General features: G+C 38.0%; 1 protein-coding gene across 4 annotated transcripts in view; it reads left to right on the forward strand.

Annotated features, from left to right (window-relative positions):
* The window catches only part of LOC150090276 (prolyl 4-hydroxylase subunit alpha-1-like), a 91,316-nt gene extending 83,100 nt beyond the window's left edge, over positions 1 to 8,216 (forward strand). For all 4 annotated transcript variants that reach the window (XM_090369053.1, XM_090369054.1, XM_090369051.1 and 1 more), the window contains exons 13-14: positions 1,996 to 2,092; positions 7,908 to 8,216. In XM_090369053.1, coding sequence (XP_090225179.1) covers positions 1,996 to 2,092; positions 7,908 to 7,978 — 168 coding nt within the window. In that variant the 3' untranslated portion in view covers positions 7,979 to 8,216. The remainder of the gene's footprint in view (positions 1 to 1,995; positions 2,093 to 7,907) is intronic.
* The last annotated feature ends 9,960 nt before the right edge of the window (positions 8,217 to 18,176 follow it).

The raw sequence follows: 18,176 nt of genomic DNA on the forward strand, positions 1-18,176 counted from the left end.
ATCATGTACCTTATTCACTCAATATTTTACTTTTTGTAAAGGAGGTTTGTGGATACCGCATTTTTCTCAGTCAATGTGACTCTAGTACTTGTGTGCTTTGGACATACTAGTTAGGCCGAAAACCGCTTTTAAGAACCACTAATCCCCGAGAACTGTTTATGCAGCCCATGAGCACTTCTAAGTTTGACACCCGTGAATTGTTAAGGATACTAATGCATCAACAAGTTTTGTTTTAGTTTTTTTGTAAGGTTTTTAAAAATTGGGATTTGATTTTTGGCAGTAATTTTACTCTGATGTTGGGCAATCGAGTGAACATAAGAACGTGTTAATATTTAAAAGCATTTATATATGAAGTTTTTTTCACAACGTGACCGAGTTAGTCAGTCTCAGACGAGAGTTGATAGCTTTTTCTCGGAAACTCAAGTCCAGCAAACAGCAACCCAACCGAAGAACACATGCAATTATAGACACAATGCACTGAAGCCTCAGTTTTAGTTGCAAATACAGTTAGGAGTGTGTTGTGGCACACTCCTAACCTAACTGTATTTGTATGTAATATATATACGAAGTTTTAATTTTCGAAAAACTTCAAAATTTTTTAAAAATCTCACTCCACAGAGCCACCTCTACCGGAAGCCACGCGCTTTCGGGGAACTCATTCGGGAAAGCTGAATTAGGAGACATCTGGTTAGAAAACCCTAACATTTCGTTGGTGACAAAAGATACATTGACCTTTTGTTTTCACGTGACAAGAAGTGTGGTTGGTAGCTACCAACAACATTCAAACAATGAAATCGATTGCAAACCTAGAAAGATTATAATCCTTTAACAAGATTTGCAATATTGCGGCGCTTAAAAAAGACTCCTGAAAGTATGTGAATCCATCTTATCAAACCCTTTGCCTATTTTTAGTTTCTGATGGAAATTAACTGTATGCATTTTTATAATTATACAGAAGAGTCACGTAATTTTAACATTTGAAACGCTACTTTTAATCCTTCAAAATAAAGCATTAAGTTGTTTAAAACAATGATAGAGCTTGGTGCTGTTTTTCATTTAAAACAGTAGAGTTTAATAAACGTGAAATAAATAGTGGATTAACGGACTCGCTTCTGAGAAAATTGCTTGGGCAAGTGATGAACATCGGGGTTAAAGGTTAAAAATGATACTGCATGTGCTGTCTAGGATGACACGAATCCATAATGGTTAGGAGAAAACAAGTTAAATTGGCCCACCCACATTCAATTATCTTCATTTACATACTAGAGTCACTTAGACTGCATGCTTTTTTCTAGCCATGCATAGTTTGACCTTTAACTTTTACCTACATATTCATCACTTTCTTAGACAGTTCCAATAAAGGTTGAGCCATTATTTTGAACATAATGATTAATAATAGCTGAATACGTGTGAAGGAAGGTTGTTCCAGAGAGGAGAAGTAGATGGATAAAGGTGGAAAAGTATAAGTTGGTTCTGTGAGTTTAAAGCTGGACAGTGAATGGATGCTGACTAATTACGGAACGTGTTCGGACTGACTTGAAAGAGAGCCCGAGAACTACACAGAAGCATCTATAGAAAATGCATGCAGCAGAAATTCAACATCTGTAAGACAGCGAGTGGAGAATGAATGTTGTCAAGAAGGTTGAGAGAGGTTTTGAGAAAATATTCCATGGTAGGATGGATTTTAGATTTGTACAGGGTGAGTAGCTCTTTAGAAGAAAAGTAACACTGAGAGCAAAAAAAGAAAACTTTTTTTTTTTTTTTGGTTTTTTTTCCATGCAGAGGAGCAATGTGTGATGTGCTTATGTCAAGACAGATTAGATAATTAGGGTAATCCCCAACAGAGATATGTGACCTTGTCTAAAATACGACAAGGCATTGACAAATTTCAGTTATGTGCTCTTTGGTTTTTTCAATCACTAAAGTTATCTAGATGCTAGATTGATTTTGTTGAACAATAAATATTCTTTTCATGTAATGCTTATCTTCTTTTAGGGCTCTGCGGTATTTTGGTACAATATAAGGCGGAATGGTGAAGGTGATCCTCAAACGCTTCATGGAGCATGTCCGGTTCTTTATGGAGGTAAATGGGGTAAGTGCAATAGACCTAGTCTTCCAATCTTAACATTTAGGATCACTTAACCTTATAGGAAGAAAACAGTAAAATATCGTAGTAAAACTTAAGAGTTGCTGTTGAAGTGAAGCTGACCTATGCGTTCGCTCACCCGTGGAACTTTCAGTGTTGAGATGTGAAAAGAAAACTGACACTCGTGTAAGGACTATTAGAAAAGTAAATAAGAAAACACGTTTCTGGAGAGAAGCGCATACGTAACTTATCTTTTCGTTTTATTACGTGACTTATGCACATTCGTTAACATTAGGTGGCTAAACGAAAATGGCTGCCAGACTTGAAACATTGACAAATAAAGAAGTGCACGCAGTCAAGTGATTTTGCATACCAAACGGACTAAGTCCACAGAAGTTCGTTAGCAGCTACGAGTTATGCATAGTCTTGCAGTCACATCTGAGTCGTTTTGCAGTAACGCAACATCCTACATTGCTATCTGCACACGACAGTGTTACTGAAGGTGGGGGTCTTGCTAATTCACCGGGCAGTTACAACATCACCATTACCTTTCGGCCTTTCAATAAATCACCACCAAGAAACCAGTTCGGTAAGGACGAAGTTAAAATGGTGATTTGAAGGTCGGTTAAGTGGAATTTACCTGAATTTTACAATGTTGGTATTACGTAAATTGAGGCATTTGTCCCCATGACATGGGAACAAATGCCTGATTGTGGTAATTTTTGTCGAAAAGTAATGTACTAAATGTGTTTTCATTTATGTGCGGTTTCATTGAAATGTGATTGAATGCCTTTCAACATAAACATCTATTACGTTACTTTTCAAACAGTCCGCTCATCAAGAATGAAATGTAATCTAAAACGAAAACAAATTGAAAATTCTAGAGAATATTACATATCGAGCAGGTCTGTGGACCAGGATACTTGGATACGATCATGTGATAAGGAATCTTGCATATCACTTTCTCTCGTTCGCCATCTGATCCTGATCATTCCATGGCTCCATATAGAAAAACATTCTGCCTACAATAAAGTAAGCTTGTTCCATTTTATATGGCCCATTCCCCGGAAAATGTTTTACATTTAACTTCCCTTTGAATTGCTATTACATTTAGGAATGGTGTAGAAATTCCTCGTGAACAAGATACAAAATTACTACTGTACGTATAGATTGTCATTTATTTCAAGTTGTTGATATGGCATCATTATGGCCTATTTTTCTTTATCAAGAAAGCTTAGTGGGTACGCTACTTACATCCGGAGAGATTTGATCCCCTTAGTGAATCTAAAGTAGTAAATCTCAAGCTTCATGGCTCGAACCATTTCAGTAAAAGTTTAAGGTTTTGGAACATACCCTGCATCAATGCATACCATACGTCACTGATTTTAACAGTCCACCAAAGGCACCAAAGTTCGATTCCCAATGAAAAGGGTGTATAGCGAGTCTATTTGATGTAGTATAGTTATGGAATTCAAGATTTATGTGGATTATAATCAGAGCCAGCTCTAGGAATTTAGAACACCTTAATCAAAAGAAAACAACAATAACAACAAAAAAAATAATAATATATATAGTAAATAAATAATAACCTCTGAAAACTAGTATTCATCCACAGAATGGTACTGAGATAATTTTGATCAACTAGATTTATTTTTTTAATTATTTCTACGGAACAACAGGCCAAAATGTGCCTAAATTTTTATTGAGAAATATCTTGTAATTATGAAAACCTTAAATAATGGATAACATAATTTTTAAAAAATAATAACATTTTATGTGAATTTTATTGAAAAATTACAAGCTGAAATACTTATTATTTGATGAACGTTGCTCTACTTGATCATTTCTTTTTTTTATCATTTCTCTTTAATGCTATACCAATAAATGATAGAAAACCAAAGTTGTTGTTGGGATATTAATGATTTATTTGCTTTTCAGAACTTTCTTCTGTTTTAACAGAGAAACACAAATTTAAAAGGATTCTTAAAGAAACTGTAACTGTAAAGGGCATTTAAATTAATAATAATAATATTAAACAACTCTAAAGGAATGGAATATATTTTCGAGCACCTATCGCTGTAATTTTTCTATAAATTGCATCAACATTAGTGTGACTTCCATCTGTCAAAGGTTACTAAAGAATCATTGTTTAAAATGCACATTATCAATCTCTTACTTAATGGATTTATCACAATGTGAAAACTGGAATGAGTTTCCAAGCACTTTTAGGATCTAGGACACCAGCTGGAAAATATGACTGCATTGGTAAAAGGATCACAAAGGATGGAGTCAGACCTGGAGATAAGGCATGTGGTCCGATGATCGCATTTAAGCTTTTCGGCACCAGTGGAAGATTATACTTATGGAGGAAACCACATGAGGCACTGAAACCATTGGGTACCAATATTGAAAGTTGGTGGAGGAGGTGTGATGTAGTGCACGTTTTGTGGCATGTGTTTGGTACTCTGATCCTGCTTTGAGCACCAGAACATTGTTGCAGATTGGTTATGCCTGCAATTTCTTCATTATCCCTCTGGACAGGTGTGCTCTCAAGATGACTGCACCAAATGTGTAGTTTGATGAACATGAGGCCAGCCCAATCTCAGTAAGCATCTGTGAAATTAACTGGAAAGTGTGCTTTTCAGCACAATTCTCTGTCCATGTCACTCCAGAAATTAAGGACAGCTTTGTTACATGAATGGTTCAACAATTCACATTACTTTCCAACTTTCCAACACCTTGTTGATTCTGTGCCACAGTGTGTCAACCAATGATTTTGGTCAAAAGTGGTCGAAAACAAATGTACATTATAACACACCGATGAGCCGAAACATTATGACCAGCGAGTCGTTATGCAAATCCAAGCAACTGCAGGTGAACTATGGCGCTGCGCAAGTCGGGACACGGTATAAAAAATACTTGATACTGAGCTCTGTTAATCAGTGTTATTCTTGTTCTTCAGATGGGAAAGGCCAGATTGTAATGGCTAGACGATTGGGTCAGAGCATATCCGAAACGGCACGGCTGGTGGGATGCTCCCGGTCAGCCGTGAGCATCCCATGGTACGTGGCAACAGAAGGACGACTGTGGCGCAAATATGTCGGGCACTCTGAAGTCTACCACCAACCTAAACATCATTGCTGACCAGGTACACACACTTTCATGACAACGGTCTTCCCCTCTGGCGGTGCCGTCTTTCAGCAGGATAATGCGCCATGCCACACTGCCCGGATTGTTCGAGACCGGTTCGTGGAACATGAGGAAGACTTACAGGTATTGCACTGGCCTCCAAATTCTCTAGACATCAATCCCATCAAGCCTCTGTGGTTTGTGTTGGAACAGCAACTCCAATCTGCGGCGTCTCAACCACGGACCTTACAGAAGTTAAAGGATCTGCTGGTTACGTGTTGGTACCAGATACAACAAGACACATTTAGAAACTTTGTAGCGTCCATGCCTCGCCGGGTACGAGCTGTTTTGGCTGCACGTGGAGGACCAACATCATATTAGGTAGGTGGTCATAATGTTTTGGCTCAGCGGTGTAAAATAAGCAATAATAAACCCATTATCCAATTAAAGTGGCTAGGTAGTTTATTAGAGGAAGCAAGCTTAATGAGTTTTGGGAAACTCCATAACCTAAAGGGAAGGCTACTAAGTGTCGGAGTGGCTGTTACAATTACCGACCACTCTCACCCTTGAATTACTTTCTTCTTCTTCCAGTCACATAGTTCCCTGAGGAGCTGTTGTGGCCGCCAACAAATTCCTCCAACTGCATCGATCATGTGTATACGAGTGGTATCGCCCAAAAGTTCACTGATCCCATCTTTCCACCTAGTTGCAGGTCTTCCTTTAACAGCAGTTTTTAGAGTTGTTTTTTTATGGCCTCTGTGGAATCAGATAATGTCATAGTATGCCTACCACATAGCTGATTTTGAAAGGGGCCGGCTTTAATCATAGGAAGAGTCATCGTGCATCCCACGAGATGCCCTTGAAGAGGAAAGGTGACTACAGCAGAGCTCCATTTAGTGCAAAAGGCTGATTACAACTGGCTTTCGCCTGGTTTCCAGAGGTCGTCTATGTATATAAGGGGATATATATTAATCATAGATTCGCACAAGTAATAATTATACACTGAGTGATCACTGAATTATGACCACCCCTATGAAAACTGAATGCGACCCGTTGACCACGTGAGGTACGAGAGTGCGGAGTTAGTCGACCTACGTAGCATAGATAAGGTGTCAGTCGTTCAGTAGGTAGTAAAATTCCGAGCGTGATGGGTAAAAGGAAGGATTTATCGGACTTTGATAAAGGACTGATTGTGGGTGCTCGACGAGCTTTTGCCTCGATTTCCCAAACGGCTGAACTGGTGGGGTGTTCGAGAGCCGCCGTAGTTAAAGTGTACCAGGACTGGCGTCAGAATGGTGAAACAACGACCTGACGGCAAAGCTGCAAAGGTCAGCGAAAGGTTGATGCTAGAGGTAAGCGGCGGGTGCGACGACTCGTACAGGCGAACAGGCGCAGCACTGTTGAAGAGTTGACTACTCAATACAACATGGGCCAACCCGGAACAATATCTGGCATGACCATGCATCGCACGCTCACACGTATGGGCTATACCAGCAGACGACTCCTACGGCATCCTCTCCTAACCAAAGTTCAACGGCGTAAAAGACTCGCCTGGTGCAAAGAGAATGCAAGTTGGACGTTAGAAGAACTGGGAGAAGGTGTGCTGGTCGGATGAGTCACGTTATTTACTCCACACCGTGGATGGTTGTGTACGGATTTGTCGTCAACAACATGAGGCTCTTCATCCATCATGCATGGTATCAAAAGTGCAGGCCGGTGGAGACGGTTGTATGGTGTGGGGCATGTTCCACTGGCAGGAACTTGTACCGCTGGTGCATGTGGAACAACGTATCAGTGGTCTCCGCTATCGTCAACTGCTTGTTGACTGTATACACCCCACTATGGTACACTTTTTCCCGAATGGCGATGGTGTCTTCCAAGATGACAATGCGCCAAGCCATCGGGCACTTGTTGTGCAGGAATGGTTTGAGGAACACAGTTCTGACTTCCAGCATATCGATTGGCCTCCGAACTCCACCGATATCAATCTCATAGAGCACTTGTGGGCCACTATGGAAAAGCATATCAGGCGTCTGGATACACCAATCACTTCCATACCTGCATTGCCGACCGCATTGCATACAGCTTGGTTGGCCATACCTCGCGAATACTTCCGACACCTTGCTGAATAAATGCCACGTCGGATAGCTGCTGTACTGAGGACAAAGTAGGACCTACGAAGTATTAGGTAGGTAGCCATAATTCAGTGATCATTCAGTGTACCTTCAGTCAATGAATTTATTCATAACGCCATTATCCCTCTTCTTCGATGTTTAATTACTATCCAATATTTCCAATTAATTATGTCGAATATATTTTAAAATAATTTTCTCTCAAACCATAAAGCGTTTCCTTACCATAAACATATTTTCATGCTGATTCGCACAGTCTTAACCCCCAATGAATACATTTCTTAGGTTTTAAAATATTCGTTCCTGTATTTAAAATTTACACTCCTTTCATATAGCTGCATAATCTTCTGTATTCTTCTAACCGTTAAACTGTTATTTTAATCTTAGAGCCTAAATATTTACCACACAGATATAAATTATGTGTCTAATGAATCCTCTATACCTCTTCTTCTGAATTGCCTTATTAGACTAAAAATTAAGAAGGTAATAATATATTTCTCATGAATTATATTAATAATACATAAGTTTCCAATAATATAGCAGATTTTTTCTTTTTTCAGTTGCTAATTACTGGATTCGGGAGAGTGGACAAACATTTAGAAGGAGATGTAGTCTTGACCCCACTGAATAACTTAACTTTGCAGCTGATGAAAATATAACTGTGGCAAAACACGATATATAATGATTTCTGTGAAAGAAGTGCTCCTATGAGTGAGAAGAAATCAGCTTTGAAATTCGAATATCACAGCAGCTGTTCATGATTGTGGATTCATTTTATTTGAACATCAGGCCCGTTGTTGAACTCTTTAATTTCATTGCTACTCAGGACCTTTGTTTCTTGCAAGGAACTTAAAAAGAAGTATGAAGAGGCACACAATATGATTTCGAGTACTGTAATTCATAATTTCTAAACGTTCTTTGTGATGAAACAAATAAACACAAAAACAATCTCCATTTCAAGATTATTTTAGTATTAATAGTGGCAAATGATGCAAGAAAGCTCACAGAAAACAGCCTTAAAAAAAACAAACCTACCTATCTGACCCGTGTCCTTTGAATTTATTCATTCATAACCAGAATGAATTACAATACGGTGCACTATTATCTGGTTTATTATTATTATTTTTTTATTAATCTTTTTTTCTCAATTCATATATTTGTCTATTTGATCTTAATTTAAAATTCAATCTGCTGTTAATTTTATTTAAAATTAAAATTTTATTAAATCCGTCCCCTGTCTGCCCACCTCATTTATTCATTCCCTCTTGTAACTTTTCGAATTATAACTTTATTTCACATTATTTTGGTCATTGGGAGGAGCTGAGTTTGAATTTCCTCTTGTTGGAAAGGACATTTATGGATATTTTTCACACTGTGGCTAAGTTAGTTGGTTTCAGGTACATGATACACTCCCTAAAATGGAGAAACTGACCATAGAACAAGCGATTTTCGGATGATATATTTGATTTCTTCTGATTGCAGGCTTCGATGCGCTCCATCTTTGCAGAGAGAGAGACAGTGATTCACTGCAGCATAGTGGTTGGCAAAATGGAAAGAATTAATTCAGTAGCAGCCCTACACCAGCTGATAGTAACGATGCAATGGTTTTTCATCAAGTTGGAAAACATGTTGCTGACTCATCATGGATGAGTTACTCCTTATTAAAATTACAGTCATTCACCTTGACGCCATATCACAAATTAAAAAAGAATTTCTCTAAAATATTATCTATGCAACAAGTAAAACATTTGAAATATTAATAAATTCTCAGAAATACAAAGATAAGGATTAAGTCATAGTCCCTCTGTGCGTACACAGGGAGTGAAATGATATGATCTTTATTTTTTCATCTTTATCATTTTTATTTTTTTAGACTCAAATATTTTCTCTCAAATTTGGTTCCTATGCAACTGCCTATATGGACAACACTGACTTGAACCTGACATCCTAGGCAACCTCCTACAGGGATGGGCTACCCCTGAGTTAACCGTGGATATACCCCCAAATACAATTCCCATTATAGGTCCATGAAACAAGAAATACTCTGAAAACTTGTACAAGGGTTACAACATCAGCAGATGATTGATATCTAGCCCAAAATGCCATTGGGAAATAACAGTATAGCAACTTTCTCCCAAGCTTGTATTTGCCTCAAGTTGAATGTGTCACAGTCAAGCTCTACTACATAAGCTGTTGAAGAGAGATTAGTATGGAAGATGATTTTTCTTCTCTCTTAGCAAAGGGGAGCTCTTTTTGATTTGGAAGTTAAACATTACTCAAGATATTTACTCCACGATAATTACCTTCTATTATCCAAACGTCACGTTATGAAACTTTTGCTGGTTCTGGATCACATACACAACTGAACACAACAAAGTGCATATCAAACAATTATAAGTTTTATGGTACCGTTAGAGAGAAATCGACAATCCGGTAGTTTTGTCAGTGAAGAAAACTATCAAGTTATTCCATGTTCATGAATGAATGCTCGAAACCTTCTACAATAGAATAGATATTTTTCTTGGTCCATCTTCTTTGGATCTTGAACCAGGTGAACCTGATATGGATGAAGGTTTCCTGAGACTTTTCAAAGGAGACTACTGCAACTTTTTCATCACTCCATTTCATGCCATGGACAGGTCCACTCTCAAGAAAGTGATTTATTTACCAGTCTTGCTGAGATGTCATCTTATGAGCTGTTTAGTATAGTTATTAGGGAGTTTTATGGCGCATCAGTATCTAAGGCTATTGTGCGTCCATCTTATGAGTAACAGCAATATCTGAACATTTCTTGTTAATCTTTTATGATGATAAAACTGACAGTCATGCTGCAAAATATTCTTCTCCCTACACCGGGTTGAAAAGGCCCGGGTTCGAATCCTGTCGATGACGCGAGGAACTTTAATGGGTTTTTTCACTCCGTGGCTGAGTTAGTCGGTCTTAGGCGTAGATAGCGGGGTATTTCGTCCAGCAAAACAGACAACTCGACCAAAGACCACACACAATTAACAGACGTAAGACACACAGCATGGAAAATGAATTTAATTATTTGAGTGACCTAAAAATAAGTTTTTTTTTTGCAAAATATTCTTTAATTATGAATACCTGCTGTACTTCAGAAAATGGCATCTTGCTCCTGCTATAAACGAAGCACTAATGGTGTCAAACCTGGACATATGACACTACTGGCACCTTATTAATATTAACTGTGGCAGATGATGCAAGGAAATAGCAACTTTCTCCCAAAATAGAAGTATTTATTCCAACAAATCATTTACTCTCTAGCTGAAAGCAAATTTTCATACGTTAATCCTGCAACCATCTTTTCTCAGTTTACATTTATGTTCTCGTACATGTTGCACAAGAAAGTTATTAAGATGCCATTACCATTTAATTTATCCAATTGCTTTAAAGCAGGGTGTCAAACTGACCCCCCGCAACGGGTTTTTTTTTGCGGCCCGCGCCGCCTCCCTGGAAAAGAATGACATTTCTAAAATGCGTTTCCGCTGCTTTCTACTGCTTTCTGTGTGAAAGTGCCTGAAGAGTTTTTGGAAACGATTCCCATCCATGGAACTACTACTGGGAAAGACATTTGTGACGCCGTATGGAGCATTCCGGAGAAATACAAGCTTCCTCTCAAGAGACTCGTGGCTGTGACTACCGATGGCGCCCAGCGATGACAGGCAATGTCAAAGGATTTGTATCAACACTAGAAGCAAAACTGAAGGACGAGTATCCGGACAAACAAAAATTGCAATCTTTCCACTGCATTATTCATCAGTAGGTTCTGTGTTCGAAAATACTGAAAATGGACTATGTGTCCAAGACTGTGGCCAAAATAGTGAATTTCATCCAGTTCAGAGTACTGAATCACCGCCAGTTTGCTCTCCTTCTAAAGGACCTGGAAAGTGAATTAGAAGGGCTGCCATACTAAACAGAGGTTCGTTGGTTATCTTGCCACAACGTACTAAAGAAGTTTTTTTTTTTTATTAATTTTGGAAAAAATAATACTGTTCCTAGAAATGAACTATATCGCTTCTGAAGGATCAGTCTTGGGTACAAGATCTCGCCATCCTAGTAGATATTACAGGTCATCTAAACATCACACTACAAGGGGAAGATCAGTTAATAACAGACATGCACGATGCACTGGTTAATTTTCAAAAAAAGTTGATTGTGTGACAAAATCAATTAAAAGAGGGTTAGGCTTAGCAATGGCAAGTTTGTAGGCCATGTGCGGCCCGCGGAGGGACACTAATACGGGAAATGGCCAGCAGTCCAAACGAGTTTAACACCCCTGCTTTAAAGCCTTAAACTCTTTAATCAAGGTTTCCTCACAGAAGCCTGGTTTCCAGATGCTACAATTTGTAGAACCGAAGTTGTTGAAAAATTTTGAAAAATTTCGAAAATGTTGAAAAATTGAAAAAAAAAACAGTTGAGTCAATGTCATACCTTTTCAAAATATTGTGACAGAATAGAAAAGATTAAAGAATTGACAGGCGCTTTAAAGATTTCAAGGAGCACCAAGATTTTTTCTCTTTTCGCGGGTCCTTTTCCTTTTAATGTGGAGAGAGAGCTCCAATTTCCATACAAATGGAACTAATTGATCTGCAGAATGACTCACTTTTAAGAGAGAAATACCGAGAAGTTGTAATCCCAAAAATCTACTCGTATTTAAGGCAAAAATACCTAGAGATAAGAAAGTCTGTTGCACAAATTCTATTTTACTTTGGGAGCACATATTTATGTGAACAACTGTTTTCGCGTATGAAAGCTAACAAAACAGCCCACAGATCAAGGCTAACCGACGCCAGTCTTTCTTCCATAAAGAAGGTTGTTTCTTCTCAACCTTTGACTCCAAATCTAGCGAAGCTGGTTGCAAGAAAACGGAGTCATGTCTGGCAAAAAGGAGTAGATTACCTAATTTCATGTCTCTTCCCTTGTTGAAATATTGTATTATCTGGAATAAACTTGCTTTTCATCATTCGTTCTGTTGTTTATTCAGTCTTTTATTTCCTTTCAATTAGTTATTAACTCATTCTCAGCTGTGAGTATCAACGAACAACAACTGAGCAATTAAAAAGCGTCTTGAGGCTTAGCAATGGCAAATTTGTAGGTCGTGTGCGGCCCGCGTGAGGTACACTAATAGGGGAAATAGCCCGCGGCGGCCCAAACGAGTTTAACACCCCTGCTTTAAAGCCTTAAACTCTTTAATCAAGGTTTACTCACAGAAGCCTAGTTTCCAGATGCTACAATTTGTAGAACTGAAGTCTTCCATGGTAAGAGTGCCCTTTTGTGTCCTTGGCTAACAAGATTGCCCTTCTCTGCACCCGTTCCAAGAGATTTACATCCATCTTAAAATGAAGCTTACAGTTGTGCATAAAGTATTCAAGATATGGCTTAAGCATTGCCTTATACAATGGGACAATTAGCTTCTTGTCCGTGGTAGAAATGTTCCTGTATATCATTGACTAAAATCCCATGAGCTGTTCTAGCCTATCTACACTGCTCAGAACTTCATGCCAGACTGTACAATTACCCCTAAGTCTCTTTCGTTTTCCACCAACACGATCCGAGTTTGGTACCACCTAATTGGTGTTATTCTGGGATTACTGCTGCCCATATGCAGTGCTTTGCGTTTATTAATGTTAGCCTCAATTGTTGCTTCCTAACCTATTTGCCTAATTTTTCTAGATTTCATCGCAGTAGTATGGCTTGATTCCCATCATTGACATATCAGTACGGTTAATAATTATTGAAAACAGTAAACGGCCAGGTAATGAACCCTGAGGGAATGCAGTAATAACAATAGTTCAAGAGCAGTGCCATTTTATAACCATCATCTTCTGCCACTTAATGATCCCTTTATCCACGGCAGTAACTTGCCCTAATGCCTAACTGCTCTAATTTGTACAGCTGTCTGTCATGTTGACAAAAGTGTCAAACTTTACTGAAAATTAAGTTTATGTTTTTAAAATTATTTTTTGCATCCAGTTCGTTTTACAGTCAGATTGACCAGACAAGATCATCTGCTACCAGATCCATGCTGTGATTTCCATACAACTCCATTCCTGTCAGGGTAATCCTGCAATACTTCTTTAACCACTGGTTCTATTATTTTTCCTGGAAGAGAGGTGAGGCTTACACGACTGTAATTACTCACTTTGCCCTTTGATCCTCCTTTGCGAATAGGAACATCTGCACATCTCCAATTTATCGGGACTACCTGCTGAATCCAAGGATGCTCTTGTAATTAGGGCTAAAGGTTTGCTTCCCTCTTTTTCAGCTTTTCTTAACAATTAGATTGATCTCATCAGCCCTAGGTGCCTTATTTACTTTTAGTTTTAACAATTTCTTTTCGTCTTTATTTTTGAATTTACACATGAATGTAAATGAAGAGCATTCATTTAATATTTGTCAGCAACCTGAACAGATCATAATTGTGCCATTCATATATATTGGGGCAACGGCTCATCCCTTTAGTAGTGGCAATGATGCTAGGAAGGAAGCTTATACAGCATCACCAAAATATAAAATAAAAACACACACTATCCACCTTATCTGTCCATCCCTCTCTAATAATATCTAATTATTCCTTAAATTTTCAAACATACCTTCCTTATTGCATGCTTATTTTTAAACCGCATCCTTCTCTTGCCATCTGTTGATGAAACGGTAAATTGTAGAAATTTTCGCAAAAATACACAGGTAACTAAACTTTGGGTTGCACAACTTCTTGATCACATAAAACAAAACCTCAGGCTCGGAACCTATCCTGCAGACTGAACAATGTTTTTGAAATGTGGTCTATGAGATGACTAACACATATTTACGTGAGCTATTTAAATAGTATGAATCAGAGCTGTAATACTCAATATGTTCTACGTTGATAATGATATTAGTAAATTAATAAGAGGAGTTTACCTCAATATAGTACGTGGAACACTTCCGTATGATACCCTCCAGAAATTAAAACGGAAAAAACGAAAAAATCGACAACTTACCGGTACATTAAAGTAAAATATAAATAATTAAAGTAAATTATAAATAATTAAATAATCAATTTAACACAATTCAAAATCAATTCAAAACAATTAAAATTCAAATTAACGCAATTAAAAGAAGCTAACGAAAATATTCAAAACGATTTTCCTTCCTGAAGCTGACAATGCTTTTCGACCGACTGTCGTGATCACAGGAATGAAAATTATCGAATCAGGCTAAACCTGCAACTTAAATAGTGATTATGTGTCTTCGCGCATGCGCGTAAAGGTCCACGCATCGGAGATCAAATATGGCCGCCGAACATTAACAGAATTCTCGTGTAATTTAATTTCAACGGTTTCTGCAATTAATACGCGACTATTAATTGCAGAAACCGTTGAAATTAAATTACACGAGAATTCTGTTAATGTTCGGCGGCCATATTTGATCTCCGATGCGTGGACCTTTACGCGCATGCGCGAAGACACATAATCACTATTTAAGTTGCAGGTTTAGCCTGATTCGATAATTTTCATTCCTGTGATCACGACAGTCGGTCGAAAAGCATTGTCAGCTTCAGGAAGGAAAATCGTTTTGAATATTTTCGTTAGCTTCTTTTAATTGCGTTAATTTGAATTTTAATTGTTTTGAATTGATTTTGAATTGTGTTAAATTGATTATTTAATTATTTATAATTTACTTTAATTATTTATATTTTACTTTAATGTACCGGTAAGTTGTCGATTTTTTCGTTTTTTCCGTTTTAATTTCTGGAGGGTATCATACGGAAGTGTTCCACGTACTATATTGAGGTAAACTCCTCTTATTAATTTACTAGTGAGCTATTTAAATAAGCCATTTATGCTATTTATCACTTAAACCGAAAAAAAGTCGTGAGTTAGGGTTGAATATGAAAGTGTCTGCAATTCTGCCCAGACACGATAGGAGGGAGTATATGATGAGAGTCTTGTCGATCAATTCGGCCCTAGAGAGACTGTGCAAGGCTCAAGTGGTAGAATTTTTTTCGGCCTGGTCTGTGCTTATTGACAGGAGAGACTGCTTCTACAGGGATGGGATACACTTAAAAAGAAAGGGTGCAAGAATATTTGCTGATGCTATCGAGGCAGTGTTAGGTGGTTTGGAAAATTGCTATCTTGGAGAACACACAGACTAAAAGGTTAACTGTGGCCGCAGGCAGAGGCAAAAGTGATTCTTGCACTGCTTCTATTAGAATGAGCAGCATCCTGGAAAGCAAGGCAACGGATATTTCCAGAACTGCTGGGAGTCATAGGGGTACAAATAAATACATGGGCTGTGTTAGGGTAACTAAGAGTAGGAACAAATGCATGTATACTTGCATGTACACCAATGCTAGGAGTACAGTTAATAAATTTGATGAGCTTGAAGTCAAGACATCAAAGGCAGATATTGTTGGGATATCAGCGGCGTAGTGTCACACAGATATAAGCAGTGCAGAATTGGAATTTGGGGAGTACAATCTGTACAGGAAGGATAGACAGGGCAGGAAGGGGGAGGGGTTATGCTGTTAGTTAAGAAACAAAATCTAAGGAAGTGCATCCATATCAAAGGAAATATATCATATATATCAAAGGAAAAATGAGAGTAAGTGTGTGTTATAGGCCTAATGAATCTGATGAGTATAATGAGCAATTGTGCAGAGAAATAGAGTGGGCCAGTAAATCAGAATGTCTTATAATGGGAAGTTTAACTTTTTTTAATTTATTATTGTATAATAAATTAAACAATGATTAATCAACAGGGAGGAAGAAGAAAAGGTAACAGGACTAAAAACTAGCAGAAAATCTCCAAATAATTTAAAAAATCCAATTAAAAATAAATCAATTTTAAAATTTAGAGCCAATTACATAAGAATTTAACGGCGCACCCCTCGTAAGATGCCAGTAACAAATTGCGTGAAATCGCTGCATAAGGATCACCGTTATTCAAATCCTCTGCATTGGCGATTCGATCGGGGGACCGGATAGCGGACTGATCCTTCGATCGGTTCGCCGTTGCGGCGATTTGTCTAACGATTGAAATGCAGTGATTCCCTGACGATTATTGGCCTTGTGATCCTCCGTTGATATGGGGAATAATGGTGAGTCTATTTTTGTTATTTATTTTGGTTTTATTTTATTGTAGTTAGTTTAGTATCTATTTGTGATATTTCACGCAATTTGGAATTGGCACCTTACGAGGGGGCGCCGTTAAATTCTTATGTAATGGGCTCTAAATTTTAAAATTGATTTATTTTTAATTGGATTTCTAAATTATTTGGAGATTTTCTGCTACAATTTTTAGTCCTGTTACCTTTTCTTCTTCCTCCCTGTTGATTAATCCTTATGTTTAATTTATTATTTTCGCTCAACAGTTTTGCCATGCTATTAGCATTAGTTTTGATTCTATATATATAGTGGATGAAGTGGCGGTTGCAATGGTCAGAATGTGAAACACTACTAGTCAGTAGTGCCTGCCAGAGCTGTGTCAAGAGACTTGAACCTTCCTTGGTCTACTGTACGTAAAGTGCTTCAAATAATTTTACGCTGGTTCCTGTACAAGATTCACGTAGTGCAAGAACTACAGTCTTGTGATCAGCAACAACGAACAGACTTTGCTCTACGATTTCTGGCTCGTATGGGCCTCGACAGTACATGGGCTCGAATGATCTTGTGGTCTGATGAGCTACATTTCACTCTTCATGGGGCTGTAAATGCATAAAACTGCCGAATATTCTCCTCCATTGCTGTGCATGAAAGACCACTACAAAGTCCATATGTGTGGTATGGATTCACAGCAGTTTATAATCAGACCATTTTTCTTTTAAGAGTCTACACCTCATGGTCCTGTAAGGTGTACGGTAACTAGTGCATGATACTGCACTCTTCTAAGAGATCATTTTATTCCCGCTCTCCAAGAAAAGCAAAGACTGTAGTCTTCATGCAACATCCCCACGTTGGTTGACAAGTGAAGGAACTGCTCCATTCAACATTCGGAAATGATCGCATCATTTCTAGAGACTTTCTGTAGTTCTAGCCAGCCCTGCCTGATCACAAGATCTCAATCCCTGTGATTTCTGGTTGTAGGGACGCCTGAAAGACAGATTTTACCGTGGCGGCATACAGACGATTGTCGATTTAAAAGCAAGCATTAAACAGCATGTAGCCAACATCCCCAATGAGATGCTACGCGAAACTGTGTCGCACGCAGTCCTTCGTTTTCAGAATATCATCTCAAGTGAAGGAAAGCACATAGAACAATATCTGAAGATTTCTAAGTTCTGATATTTAAATCTAGTCCTAAGTTAAGTATTCCATCTCGCTTACAGTGCCAATTTCTCACCTGGTGGCGGAAATTCGAACTAATTTTTTTTCTTCTACAAATCGCTTCCCCATACTCTAAATGACATACGATTTTCAGAGCGCTATCTCTAACTATTTTGACACTAGGGTCTCCTGAATAGGGAAACTTATTTTATAACCAACTGCATTTCATAATATATAATACATATATTATACATATGTATATACAAGCAGTTCTCGCTTTACGAGTTTTTTCCCCCCAAGTATCAACAAAATCGAAAATATGAACATTAATTGCAAAAAATGAATGTTAAACATTCATAAATACCGCATTCCAAACCACGTGCGTAGCTATACAATACAGTGTACACTGCTTTACGATATTAATCAGTTCCAGAGACACCATCGTATCGTTAAAGAACCCAATAACACTTTTTTTTTTTTTTTTTTTTTGGTAATTTGTTTCAAGATCTGGGCAGTTGAAATTTTCGCTGTATAACTAAGCTATTTATCTCTCTAAAATGT

Source organism: Mastigoproctus giganteus, chromosome 2 (assembly GCF_048544385.1).
Source record: "Mastigoproctus giganteus isolate SK-2022 chromosome 2, ASM4854438v1, whole genome shotgun sequence".
Taxonomy (NCBI): Eukaryota; Metazoa; Arthropoda; class Arachnida; order Uropygi; family Thelyphonidae; genus Mastigoproctus; species Mastigoproctus giganteus.